The sequence below is a fragment of the Anoplolepis gracilipes genome, chromosome 2 (assembly GCF_047496725.1).
Source record: "Anoplolepis gracilipes chromosome 2, ASM4749672v1, whole genome shotgun sequence".
NCBI lineage: Eukaryota > Metazoa > Arthropoda > Insecta > Hymenoptera > Formicidae > Anoplolepis > Anoplolepis gracilipes.
Window position 1 is genome coordinate 13716655 of NC_132971.1, and position 14053 is coordinate 13730707.

A 14053-nucleotide genomic window follows, 5' to 3' on the forward strand; every position below is an offset into this window, starting at 1 on the left:
TTAGTATTAATATAGGAAATTAAATTTTATTAGAAATTATTAAATTATAAATTGTAGTCATAATTTTAAAATAGTATCGTTATCAAAAAATTGTTCATTAATGAAAGAAATTATCTTTCTAAAATTATATTGTATTGTCCAATGATATATTAACTCTTTCATAATTTATTTTGCATAATTAGTCTACTTCTTCGATAGTTGGACCACTAGTGTTACCAGCAGCAGTTTGTTTGCCATATTCTGGAAAGTTTGGTGCACCGGCACTTTCATAAAATTTTTTTATGATAGGATTGCATATCTGAAAATTATTATATTTGTATGGTGATATAATGTATGCATACATCAATTGTTATAATGGCTTTTTCTTATCAATAGTAACAAATATAGAACTTCCAAGATATTTCTGAATAATCTGAATAATAGAATAAATACCATCAAACGAAAAATACCATATAGTAATATCAAAAGTAATATTTTCAGAGAAATATTATAAGATTAAAAAAAAAATAAATATTATCTTTAATATTGCAATTAGCATAAATGTACACTATATCTTTTTACGCGATTATATAATATCACAAGTATACAAACAAGAAATATAAATTTATTTAATGAATTTACGAATTTTTTAATACAATGTATTTTTTACTCTCAGTTTCTCTCTTTCTCTCTCTCTCTTCCAACTTCTATCGTTCCATCTCTCTGAACAACTATATATAATATATATATTATACATATGTATATATATATATATATATATATATATATATATATATATATATAATATAAGTTGTCGAGTAACGTATAGGTGTCCGAAAGTATGTAAATACATATATATATAAGATGACTTACAATTAGAGACAATATATAATTATATTTAACATCGTAATATACTGATATGAAAGAAAGAAATTTGTTAACACATTGTAAATAGATAGGTAAGATTGCGTATATATATATAATGTCATAGTATATTTACGAAATGTTAAATACAGTCGGACCTCTTATCCTACGACATTTTTGGTCCGGAATCTTCCCCTTAAACCTTTGATTCTACGTCAAAAATTTGAGAGTTGAGGTATAATTCCCCTTTCGCGGTCGTAACATGAGAGGATTTTTTGTCGTAGGATAAGAGGTTTCGTAGCATAAGAAGATCATAGGATAAGAGGTCCGACTGTAGTTGTATATTGTCTCTAATTGTCATCTTGTATATATATATATATATATATATATATATATATATATATATATACTGTTGGACACCTCGTTTTAATGCAATTTTTTCTACCGTGATTTAAATAGTTTTCCAATAAAAGAAAAACACTGCTAAACGCGATGTATAAAATTACATCTTTCTGCATTACTTCAGTGTCATTCAGTTATATGGTTATATCATTCATCATAGATAATGCACGTGGAATCGAATAAAAAATACAAGAATACCTTCTCAGCTTCTTTCAACCTTGTCTCGAATTCATTCTTTGTTGCTAACATATTGGTGTCCATCCATTTGATAATCTCGTTACACTTTTCGCTGATGCGTTTTCGATCAGCCTCCGGTATATTCTCCTTGACCTTCTCTTCCTCGACCGAGCTCTTCATGTTAAAGCAATATGATTCCAGGTTGTTCTTAGCCGCTATTCTTTCCCTTTGTTTTTCGTCCTCGACATGATATCTTTCCGCTTCGTTCACCATTCGCTCGATATCTTCTCTGCTGAGGCGTCCCTTGTCGTTGGTAATCGTTATTTTGTTCTCCTTATTCGTCGATTTTTCTGCCGCGGAGACGTTCAGGATGCCGTTGGCGTCAATGTCGAATGTAACCTGGGAGCAAAAAAAAATTTCATGGTAAAAATCGCAGCATCCCTTCTCCTTGCTCAGTTTCCCTCTTTCAACTACGCCGGCCGTTTGCTCTTTCGATTTCTTTCATTCTCCCCTTCGACTTCGTTCCGTTTGCCGACCGCCAGCATCCGGATGCTTATCCGAACAGTCTGACAATTCCAATAGAGCCCCTTCCGATTTGTGCGCCGATGGCAACGGGCAGAAAGGAATCTCGAGACATGAGAATCGCCCTCTGCCTTCGCTCTTATCCTTTGAGCCGAGCTATACATTCTCTCTCGAGGATCCTTTTTTTCCCTCTTTTTTTTCCTTTCTTTTTTTTATTGCAAGACTCACATCTTGGTACAGTTCATTCCGGAGCCTATTGCCCCGTAGGATTGTTTTCTTATCTCCAACGTCGATCGTCGGAAACGTTTATTAGCGGTTTGAGCCCTGAAGGCTCTCTCTTTTAATTACTGATCGGTGATCATTAAAGCGGTCAACTACGGTAAAGAAGGCGCTGCAGCGAGTCTTGACAAGAAAGCAACTGTCTCTTTGAGGACAACAAAAAGTGACGCCGATAAGAATAATTAAATTCAAGTCTCAAACGCAATTAAATATCTATTCATGTATTATTTGTGTTGTTTATACACTGCTAGTCATAAACATTTACGGCAAAATTCAATACTCAAATTATGCAAAAATATCATCTTTTCATACAATATTTCTTAACAAAAATTTGTAATAATTTTACTTCTTGCAAACGCGCAGCTTTATAAATAATATTCGACAGCTGAAATTAAATGCAGTACTGATGATAGATTTTTAGACATATTTTTTTCCTTTCTAACTAAATTATATATAATCAGAGTTTATATTGATCATAGAAAATTAAATAAAGTGGAAAGCAAGTTAGAAAGAACACTTTTATAAAAATTAAATCGGAACAAAGCCTCCTACGCTTTTAACTTTCTGATACTTCGATTACTTCTAAAATTCCGTTATTGGTCCGACTTTGCCATATTCTGTGAAATTTACTTCGATTTGAGGTATCCCTCGCGGTGCTGATGGGATGCCCGAAAGCTCGAACTTTCCCAAAAGATTGTTGTCTTTCGTCATCGCCCTCTCTCCCTCGTAAACTTGTATCAGCACGCTCGACTGATTGTCAGAGTATGTGGTAAACGTCTGCGTTTGTTTCGTCGGGATAGTCGTATTACGTTGGATGAGAGCCGTCATTACACCACCGGCCGTTTCGATGCCAAGCGATAAAGGAGTCACGTCGAGCAGTAACAAATCTTGCACGGCCTCGGACTTATCACCTTGTAAAATGGCAGCTTGAACCGCCGCACCGTAAGCCACAGCTTCGTCGGGGTTTATGGATTTATTTAATTCCTTGTCGTTGAAGAAATCCTAAAAAAAAAAAAACGAAAAGTAAATGTCATCAATTCGATTAATTAAAAATATATCCTGTTACTCCATACAGTTACGATGGGAATAGCAGGAGTGTCTGTTGATTTTGTCATCTAGCTCATTAATGCTGAAACGAACACCTGGGAACTAGCCTCGTGTTTTCTTTGCGCGTGCCATCCCCCTGCAACTTTTCTCCGGAACGAAGGAGAGAATGGCAGCAGCGCATGGAAATTGAATCGAATTTTAATGTGTTTTGTCACCGAACATAAGCACTTGATATTATCTTGGTTTTCATCATAGGAAATTGAGTCAACAAATGTTAATTCGCCTGATTAAATGGCGAACTGTTTTCAATGCGTTATATCTTTCGAAATATTCGCGTCGATATGTTAAAGTAAAGACAAGATAATGTGTGTGACATGAAAATTAACCTGTAGAAGCTTTTGAATGCGTGGTATCCTTGTTGATCCACCGACAAGAACTATATCTTGGATCATTGTCTTATCCATTTTAGCATCGCGTAACGACTTTTCCACCGGCTCCAAAGTGCTTTTAAAAAGATCTTGATTTAATTCCTCGAAACGAGCCCGCGTAAGCGAGGTGTAAAAGTCGATGCCATCGAGCAAAGCATCAATTTCGAGATTGGCCTGCGTAGAAGAGGACAGCGTTCTTTTGGCGCGCTCGCAGGCAGTCCTCAGCCGACGGACGGCTCGTTTATTCTTCATCAGATCTTTCTTGTATTTTCTCATAAACTCTTGCGCAAAATGTGCGACCAGACGGTTATCGAAATCTTCTCCGCCGAGATGAGTATCCCCGGCTGTTGCTTTAACCTTTAAAAAATATTGATGATAATCAAAAATAAACATTAAAGAGAGTAGAAAAAAAGTATAAAAAATCGTGTTAACTTAAAAATTTATATCTGTAATAAATTATTTTTTATAAAAATACAGTTATTACATATATACTGTTAACTAAATTTTTATAACGTAAATATTTTGCACTAACCAATTAGTTGAAATTAAACATAAAATATATATATATATATAATTCTAATATCAATATCTAATTTTTAATATCTCATTGTTTGCTGTAAATATTTTACACCGTGATAGTAAGTTACAAAATATTTATTTGGAATTTGGAATTTGGAATTTGGAATTACAGATTATTTTCTTATCGAATTAGGCACTTACTTCAAATATACCACTATCGATAGTTAGTATTGATACGTCGAAAGTACCGCCGCCGAGATCGAAGATCAGAACATTCCTTTCACCGTGACTCTTTTTGTCAAGTCCGTAAGCGATGGCGGCTGCGGTCGGCTCGTTAATGATCCTCAGGACGTTCAGAGCGGCGATAGTACCCGCGTCCTTCGTCGCCTGACGTTGAGAATCATTGAAATACGCTGGGACTGTGATCACAGCGTTCATGATGGCCGTGCCCAAGTAAGCTTCCGCAGTTTCCTTCATCTTGGTCAAAACCATCGAGGAGATCTCTTCAGGGAAAAAAGATTTCGCTTCGCCCTTGTAATAATACGCAACGAGTAATTAATGGAACGGCGCGAGGATGAAAAACATTTACCCGGATGAAACTTATGAAGGAAGGAACGTGCTTAGTTAGTTTGACCGACTCGGTTTCCTACGCGCGGCAGATATTTTTTTTTCCTTTTTCATTAAACGTATATCACAAAAGAGGGAAGGCTTTTCCCTGTCATTTATTTACGTAATTAATTGCGCGCTTACTTTATATTGCAGTTGAATTTTTGGTTTGCCTCCATCATTGATAATTGTGAATGGCCAATGCTTCATGTCGGATTGTACAGATGGATCTTCGAAGCGTCTGCCGATTAATCTTTTAGCGTCTGCGAAATTATCTTATTTATTTAAATCTTCCAGTATATTTGTCACATATTCGAATTAACTTTAAAAAGAATTTATAACATGTAACGTGCTATAACAATATACGCACAAAAATTATAATAAAATGTAATTTTCTTTTCTTAGAAATTTTACTATTAAATTTAAAAATATTTTTTACTACTTTTATAAAGTAAGAATTTGTAAAATTTTAAAGAGATTGCCTTTTTGTTGCGCTTTTTTTAGGATTAAATGCATTATTCTCTAATTATAATGCTGATCAAATAAATTATGGTGAAATAACTATATCTCAAGCAACTGCGTTTAATCAGAGATGAACGAATGCTACTAAGACAACCACTTTGAAAGGAAACGATTGTGACTATTATCAACATCATAAACAGGATCTGTTACGGCGTACTAGCCATATTCCAGGTCCATATACGAACGGTAGTAGATTTCAAAACGGCGAGTCGATTTGGCGGCGCCGAAACGAGTGCATTACCGACTTCATCGGCAATTCCGGCGATTCCTTCTTCCCTCACTCTAACAATGGCGAAATATCGAAAATGCGAGAAATAAAACTAAAAATCGGATATATCGCTTTCGCTAGTAACATTGCCAAATCGCTTGATTTCGACACTGCCGTCAAAATTCCAACCGGAGTTTATTGTCACGGTTACGCGCGACTAGTCTATCGCGTAAAATCTCTTTCGAAATGGCATGTTCGTTTGCAGTTTGTGCAAAAGTCGGGGGCGGGGAGGGGGGGGGGGGAATTCCAACCGACGCAAATCTGCGACAGGAATGGCTGTGCGAGCTCACCGAAAATTGTATTGATGGGATTCATGGCTACTTGATTCTTTGCCGCGTCGCCAATCAACCGTTCGGTGTCCGTGAATGCGACATAACTCGGCGTAGTGCGATTCCCCTGATCGTTGGCGATGATCTCCACCTTGCCATGACGAAAGACCCCGACGCAGGAATAGGTCGTACCCAGATCGATACCAATCGCCGGCGCTGTCATTGCTGAACCTGAAATTTTGGGAAGCAGCGATATGGATTTGATCGTTCAATCGCAGTTCCGTTGTTTCGTAATATCCCCGGCGTTGTCTATTGTCCTGTCAATTTCGGGCCTTCGCCGTTCCGAGCGTCATAATTACAGCAGTGAATTATGTAGAAGACCGATTGCGCCAACATTAGCACTTATTATAATGTTAATTGATTTACACTGCAGATAAGATATATTATTATTTGGAAAAAAGAATAATTATAAAAATAGCGTTATTTAAAAAAAAAAAAATATATATATATATGTATGTCTATTTTATTACATGTTATATGTAAATGTGCACATATATACAGATACATATTATTATATATACAACAAGTTGTTATTATATAATTAAAAACATTGTAAAAATTTTTAATCACTATGTGTTTTGATATTTTTTCTGTCTTGATATTCGAGATATCGAATACTAATACGAAACCACGCATTAATTTTGCAAATCTGCTCATTATGTGTTCAATTTCATACGTTAATTACTAACAATATTTTAATTATTAAACATTCGATTAACAATTAATACAACAGACACAGAGGATTGATTAAAATGTTGATTACTATATAGATGATCAATTACAAGATATTTTATACAGCAAAAAGTGAGGCGCGATATAAAAATACGAATGTAACATAATTGTATAACAATTTACATAGCTGAAAATTCTGTCGCAAATGATAATTCTGAAAACGAACAGAAAATTTGATGTGAATCATACATAAATTCGACACGTGACACGTTGACTCCCTCGCTATATCGTATAATCTAAAGAGGGTTGAGTGCGTTCGTGAACCGAATGACGAATGAAGGGCGGCAATCATACAGCCTATATCCCTTTTATGACGTCATAATAAAGTTTCGATATCACTCAACTTTTTTTCTTCTTAGTCATGAAGATCTTAGGATTTCTCTTTTCCTCTGTCATCTTTGCTATTGATTGTTATATATTTCCTTATGCGACCTCGTATGAGATCATTATACGAAACCATGCTAAAATTGACATATTAATTTTTGACATAAATATGTATATTATATACTATACACATACACACACATATGACAGATTGAATTCTGCGAGATATGTCTTTGCACTATCCGTTAAAAAATTACTATAAATACAAAACTAAAATCTGTCATAGAAAGTTTATATAAAATAAATTCGTGGTATTTGTTTATTTAACAAATGTAACTTTTTGTTTACAATTTTAAAAAATTCTGTTATATCACGAGATCAAATTTAAATTATGATTATTCCAGATAAAAAAGAAATCTACCATGACAAATTCAAGACTAAAGTTTAGTAGTTTTTAATATAATTATTATTCTTTTTATCTTTTATAAAACATTAAGAACTATTTGAACACAAATAGTAATATATTTTGCGATCAGGATAGAAGAATGGCGTGGCTTTGTTATTTCTTACCTTGCTAAACTGAATGCTAAAATTGTATTCTGAAATTCACTGAACCAGCAATACTGAAAAATCTATAATATACGTAACGTGAACTATATTTTTCCAGTAGTCGTAGTGAATTTCGGAACACTACCAAAGATGGAGAGCGTAGCCGATCGATTATCGCTTAACCGAGTTAATTCAGGAACGTGTATCGTGCTTACATTCAAGATACAAGTACACAGACACGTACGGTACGCCAAAGGGTCCGCCCTAAACTAGTCCGTTGCACGGTATGGAGGAGGTTTTAACGAGACGCCGCCAAGACGATAAATCCGGCTACGTGGAAAACAATGAATGGGTTCACGGAGTGCTGTGCGCTCTTAATAATTCGCTTACTTCAACGCTACGTCAGCGTGTGAGACACGAATGAAACGATAGGGAAGATAAAAAAATAAGAAGAAGGAAGTAGGACGCGTGGCATAAAAAAAGCATACGGCGAAAGTGTCTGATAGATCTTGTTCCACGGGGACGACGCGAGATATAAGATGCCGAGAATGACAAAGAGAATCGAACCAAATATCGAGATTGAATCGAAGGGGTCCGGCTGTCGTAAATATGTCGTCAGCCCGGTAAACAAGGGGGCACACGAAGCTTGTACAAACCGCATTTCCGCGCTCGGCACGTGGTACATAGTTACCGTGGAAGCGGAAGCGGTTGATGGTGGTCGTGGTCGTGCGCCGACCGGGATTTAAGTCCAGGAAATTTATCGTTCTGCGAGAAAGCGGATAGAAACAACGAAAGAGATGATATGGTGTATTGAACTACGTGTGTTGGTGAGAGAGGAGTAGAATGCGGTGGAAGAATAGAAGAAAAAGATAAAAGAACGATAGGTTAAAAAGTGAGAAATCTTGGCGAGTAATCCAAAACTAGTCGCCTCGAATCCTGTTTCTTTTTCCGATATTTTGGCCACGATTCGACAACCGATTTCGCGAATCTGCTTGCTTGCTGATTTCGTGGTCCACGACACTCGGTTTCGAATAAGATCGCAACTAGAAAAATGCCTTTGAATCGAGCCAGCAATCATTGAATGGTTTTCAATATAAGCATACGTAATAAATTATATGTATATACCAAATTTGTGTGTTTGTGTGTGTGTGTGTGTGTAATTAGAGATTATTCGGCTCATCAATGCCGTTCAAGCAATTCAGACATTTTATAATACAATAATTCATTGGGAACTATTTCAAACTTTAGAGGGCTAAAACAAGTTAATAAAGTACAAATTTTTTTGTAGAAAGTATTAAATACAATTATAAAAATAAGACATTGTAAAAGTTTTTATACGTTGAATTATTTTTCCCGACAAAATTACATATAAAAGTTATATTAAAAATATAGTTTGCTTTATAGAAAAATATATTGTTTTTATTTTAAGAAAACATTACTCATAAATCGTATTTAAATAATATGAATTTTTTGAATAATTAAAAAATTCCTCTTCTAATTAAAAGTAAACATTAAGAAAGTTGATTAAAATGAAAATAAAGGGTATTAGTATTTACTTACAAATAAATATCGTATCGATATCAGTCGGATTAGTAATCTTTGTCTAAACTTGCACTATTAAAAACAGAAAACATAACATTTTCAAAAATAAATTGATCAAATATTGTTCAGCACGGTAAAGGGCTTAGCAAATCGCGCACGCACGCTGTGTTCAATATGATGGTCGCGCGAAACTGAAGCGCGATATAAATCCTGAAACGCTTACAGTTATTGCAGATCCAACGTAATATCCACTCGAACATTGCAGGCGGTTTACGTGGTAATTCGCCGATGACAACGTTGTGATAAAATGAAATCGGTCTATGGCTTTTAACGGACATTTTCTTTTTTTTTTTAGGCTTGCTGGGCCGATAGTCACAGCTGATAGTTGCCAACTCTCGTCATTCTTCTTGAAGAAAATCTACCGCAAAGTGCGAATAAGATAAAGTGGATGCGACATGATTTTCTCAAAAATCGTCTCCACAAAACCGCCGATCTATTCTTATTGTTAGTGTTCTATTCTATTTTCGACGCCGTATTCTCGTCGTGAAAATGTAACTCGACTCGCAAAATAAGTCGAGTTGACATTATGTCTCGCTTTATCATGCATTCGAATCAAGTGTCGGCCTTTAAAAACGACATATATGTAACGAAATACCTAATACGATATTCATGAAATCCGATGTGACCCTCAATGAGATGGCTCATGTTTTGAAATATGAACGAAAGTGCGAATGTATGCGCAAAAATAAATTTAACGAGCTTCTCATTCTTTTTTCTTGTATTTTTCTTTTCTTCTCTTTTCCTGTTTTTTTATGATTTGCAAAAGGATTTAACTGGATCACAATGATTAAATTACATCTTTATGATAAAATTATTACCGTGTATAGTACGACGTTCAAAAATTAATTCTTGATATTCATGACCGATAAATTTTTATTTGGTTATTCTGAGAAATACTCAGAGAATACTGAAGGATGCTAACAATCAGGATTTTTTAATGAAATGATTGATAAATAAATTGTACTGTGCCTGTGCATATATGATACAATTTTTATGAAGTTATATGCGTTCTATGTTTTTTTACGTGTCAATTTTATATCATATCGATACAATAAAAATTTTTAATTAAAATTTATCTTAAAAGGTGATTGAACGTATACATCTTGCACGGCGTATATTATTTCAATTATTTCACAAGTCGACAATAATAATTGATCGATAAGTATCGCATTGCATTCAAAGAGTCTCTGTTTATCGTTTTGCCTTTCTCTTTTCCTTATTATTAATTTTTTATTAATATATACATTGTGTACACATATCATACTGAAAACGTATTCAAGTGTACCGATTAAATCATGTATAAATTTTACCAGTTATTGGTTATAATATTGCCAATAACATTATGCGAAAATGCAGGAATAAAAACGAATAAAACGAATAAAAATATATTAACTGAGTTTTTTTACAAAGTTCTGTGTCGTAAGTTCTTGCTCTTGATCAAAGTCCCAGGAATCAAGAAAGCGATTAAGCTGCTGATAGTAATCCCGACTGTAAAACAAATTGCTTCATACACGCGCATAATTGTACATTCAACGAATCTGTTTCATTAAGTTCGTTCGCGAAATGAAAGTATAATGGCTGTCGTTTACAGACGCGCGCAGCTATCTGTGCCTGCACGCAATCCGGCCGCTATAGTTAATCGCTCTTGTACAGGAGAGAAGCGGCATTTATTATATTCCGTAAGCTTTGCGAAATAAATTGAAGCTCATCAAGAGTCCGGGGACACAGCAAAGTCCGCGCGACTCCCTTATTAACCCGCTTCAGCAGTCATCTCGCGATAAATGAAAACGCTCCCGGAAATACAGATTATTGTTGCGATGAACCGACGCGCTCTTCTCGCGCTCAAAGAAATTTTAATTTCTCAACCGTAACATGTGTATTTCGAAGAAACATGTCAGTAGAGTTCCAGACGATACGAGATATATATATATACGTCATTAACGAGACGCGCCCAAAGAAACTCCAACCCTGTCGTCGGGTTCTTGCGATCCGCGAGCGTATCGACGGTGCGGCAACCGAATCCTTGAGACGTGAGGAAGCATGCCATGCCATTAATTTATGCATGGAGTGCCGATACTCGCGCGAGCACGTTCTCCACGACGGTGGCTTAATGGAGCATCGGTTATCGGTGAAATTTCCAATAAAGAGATTCGAGGCACTCCACGTCCGCCTCGGGTGGATTCCTAAGGTGCTGAGTACGATGTGCGCGCACGTATGTATCTTTCGGGGACAGTCTTTTACTGCGTTCCGCCATCGGGCAGCGAGGATAATGTAATGCGCCAATAAAAATGCAGAGTGCGATGCTACTTTGAGGTTGCCGGAAGAGACTGTGGTCGCACATGCCCGTAGCTTGAACAAGCTCGCGCATACGTATAACGTATGCGCGGTATTTCCTACGAGCAGTCGGAAGAGAAGCTCAAAGCTGTGCATTTGGATTGAATCTTCGAAAGACGTTTGCGAGAGTGGCTCGGAAATAAGCATCACACAAGAGTCACGAGAGTCTGTCCTGCCCCGTCTCGTCGCATTCATGGAAAATCAACGCGGACGAAAAAAGACGGGTTAAAAGCTCAAGAGATCAGAATAAACATCAATCTGAAAGATAAATAATAATAAATAAAATAAATAAATAAATACTTTTTGTAAATAATTAGAAAAATAATTATTCGAACGTATCGTTTTTATATGTGTTGGTGGTGAAAAAATTAAAAAGAATTTATTCATCGGCTATGATCGTAGCCGTAATCTCAGAATCTCTGAGACTCATTAAACAATAAGCCTAGAGAATGCAATAGAACGTCCAATGTCAGGCTTTATATTCACGATGCAAAAATATTTCAGAGAAACATTGTAACCACACAAAAGAATTCGATTAATAATACCTGTATATGCGTTTGCGGAGAGGCTGCCGCACTTGTCAACTAACTATGCACGTACGATTGCGTACTACCCACTCACATAGCTGCATGAATCAAAGCAATTATCAGTCCTGGTGTTTCCTCGCTGCTCAGGAATTCGCGCGCTCAGGATTTCACTCTTACTCTTTATCATTCCGCGCCGATATAACGAAGTACGCGCGAAAAAAGCAAAAACGTCGCCACCAAAAGAACGAATCCCGAGCGAGATTCTCGGTAAGAAGAAGAAGAAGCCGACTCCCGGAGCGTATTACCTACACACGGTTGTTTGAGATGAATGCAAAGCGGGGAGTCTTCTCACATTAACCACGTTAGTCGTCTTACTCTTTCCTTAATTAACGTCGATTGAATGTGAAGGTCTTGAGTTTGCCTTGCCAATTGCGCAAAAATATCGTGCCCTCCTGAGAATTTCTTTCTTCAAAATACTCGTTGTCACTTTTAATCCTTTAGGATCCTGTTAATTTTTTTATAAGATATATTTTATAATATTAATGACTCATTAATAAAAATTATTATTAAAACGGATAGCTTTTTATTTTGAAATAGTATAATCAAATAACATGTAAAGAGAATATATTAAAAAATATATGTATATTATAAAATAACAATGCATAATATTTAGAAATTGTTTCTAAAAAAAAGAATTAAAAAATTCAAAACATGCGAGATTGCGAGACGTGTTTTATGCTTTTAAAATGCAACGATTCACCGCAGAAGCATGAAAAAAAATTTTATATATACCTTCTTTGGTTAATCAACATTTGTATACGATTGTATTGTTGCGGGAAATCATTGGGATTGTTATTGCTGGCTTGCTTAGAAGGACCCTTAAGTTCATTCGCATCGCCTGATTATCTCGTTCTACCATCTGCGAGAGACATTGGATTTATAACTTTAATGTCGACGATAGAATAGCATTACCTCCTTTCTTTTTCTCTTTTTCCCTCCTGTCAGCGAGGTTAAATCGCACGACGTTTCTAGTTTCTATCCGCGAAAATAATCGAAATTTATAAACCGTCAAGCTCTCGCGGCGAGTTCCGACGAATGATGGAAAGTCAATCGTACCCAGAAGCCGCGAACAGTTTCTTCATACGCCGTAGAAAGCAACGACGGCACGTACGTTTTATTTTTGCTCGATGCGACCGTCATACCAGGACCGTAACGGAAAATGTAATCGACTACTTATCATCAGCCAGTCGGGTTTTATATGCAGACGACAGGTTGCAATAGTCGACATGGTTGTATAATTAGAATGCGGTTCTATATTATGCATAATCGATCACATAAGAAAGTTGTCTATTTCTGAACGCGAAACAAGATGTCGTTAAATCGCGCTAAACGAGCCGCGAATAATTTACTTTTGCTATGGTTCATTTTTGTATCGCTTTAATAAATCGAGATTGAGGCGAAACTATCCTTTTATCGCGTTTGACAGATGCAATTGTCAAATATTTATTACAGTGTAAATTGTCACGATTGATAAACCGAATATAAACTTTTCTTGCAATATAAAGTTTTTACGTGCAACATTTCAAGCGACAATTGACAAACGCCGATTAACGTACCGCATTGTGTTGCGTAATTAAAGGCCACAGTACCATTCAAAGTAGCATGCGCTTTACGCCGCAGCAGCAATCTTCACGTATCGCGGAACGGCTAAAGCGCAGTTGCTCTCGTCTTGAGCGATTCGGATTACGTTAATTAACGAGACGAAGTTACAGAGCGAAAGGAGAGTTTCCGCATCGAAACGTTCCGCGGAAACAATTCGCGCCGTAGCAGGAGCTGCCGTCGCCGCCACCGCTAACTCCGCGCGATTCTGTCCAGTTCCGGGTATTACGAACTTACATACGTATACGCATCTACATACCTAGGTAGAAATACGCGCAGGAGTTCACATGATTCATCTCATTACAGAGAAACCAGATCCTCCGGCACAATGCGCCGCTGCTGCACGCGACAACTCGGCGAATGCGTGTCCTCGCGCGCGTACAT

The 14053-nt window shown here is 36.4% G+C and overlaps 1 protein-coding gene across 1 annotated transcript in view; it reads right to left on the reverse strand.

The window, feature by feature from the left end:
- Positions 1–73: 73 nt before the first annotated feature.
- The window catches only part of LOC140676070 (heat shock cognate 71 kDa protein-like), a 30493-nt gene continuing 16513 nt past the window's right edge, over positions 74–14053 (reverse strand). Inside the window, exons 2-8 of the mRNA XM_072910736.1 lie at positions 5904–6113; positions 4968–5086; positions 4419–4748; positions 3657–4055; positions 2854–3225; positions 1444–1821; positions 74–298 (exon numbers count right to left, since the gene is read on the reverse strand). Of these exons, the coding sequence (XP_072766837.1) occupies positions 179–298; positions 1444–1821; positions 2854–3225; positions 3657–4055; positions 4419–4748; positions 4968–5086; positions 5904–6113 (1928 nt within the window). The 3' untranslated portion in view covers positions 74–178. The remainder of the gene's footprint in view (positions 299–1443; positions 1822–2853; positions 3226–3656; positions 4056–4418; positions 4749–4967; positions 5087–5903; positions 6114–14053) is intronic.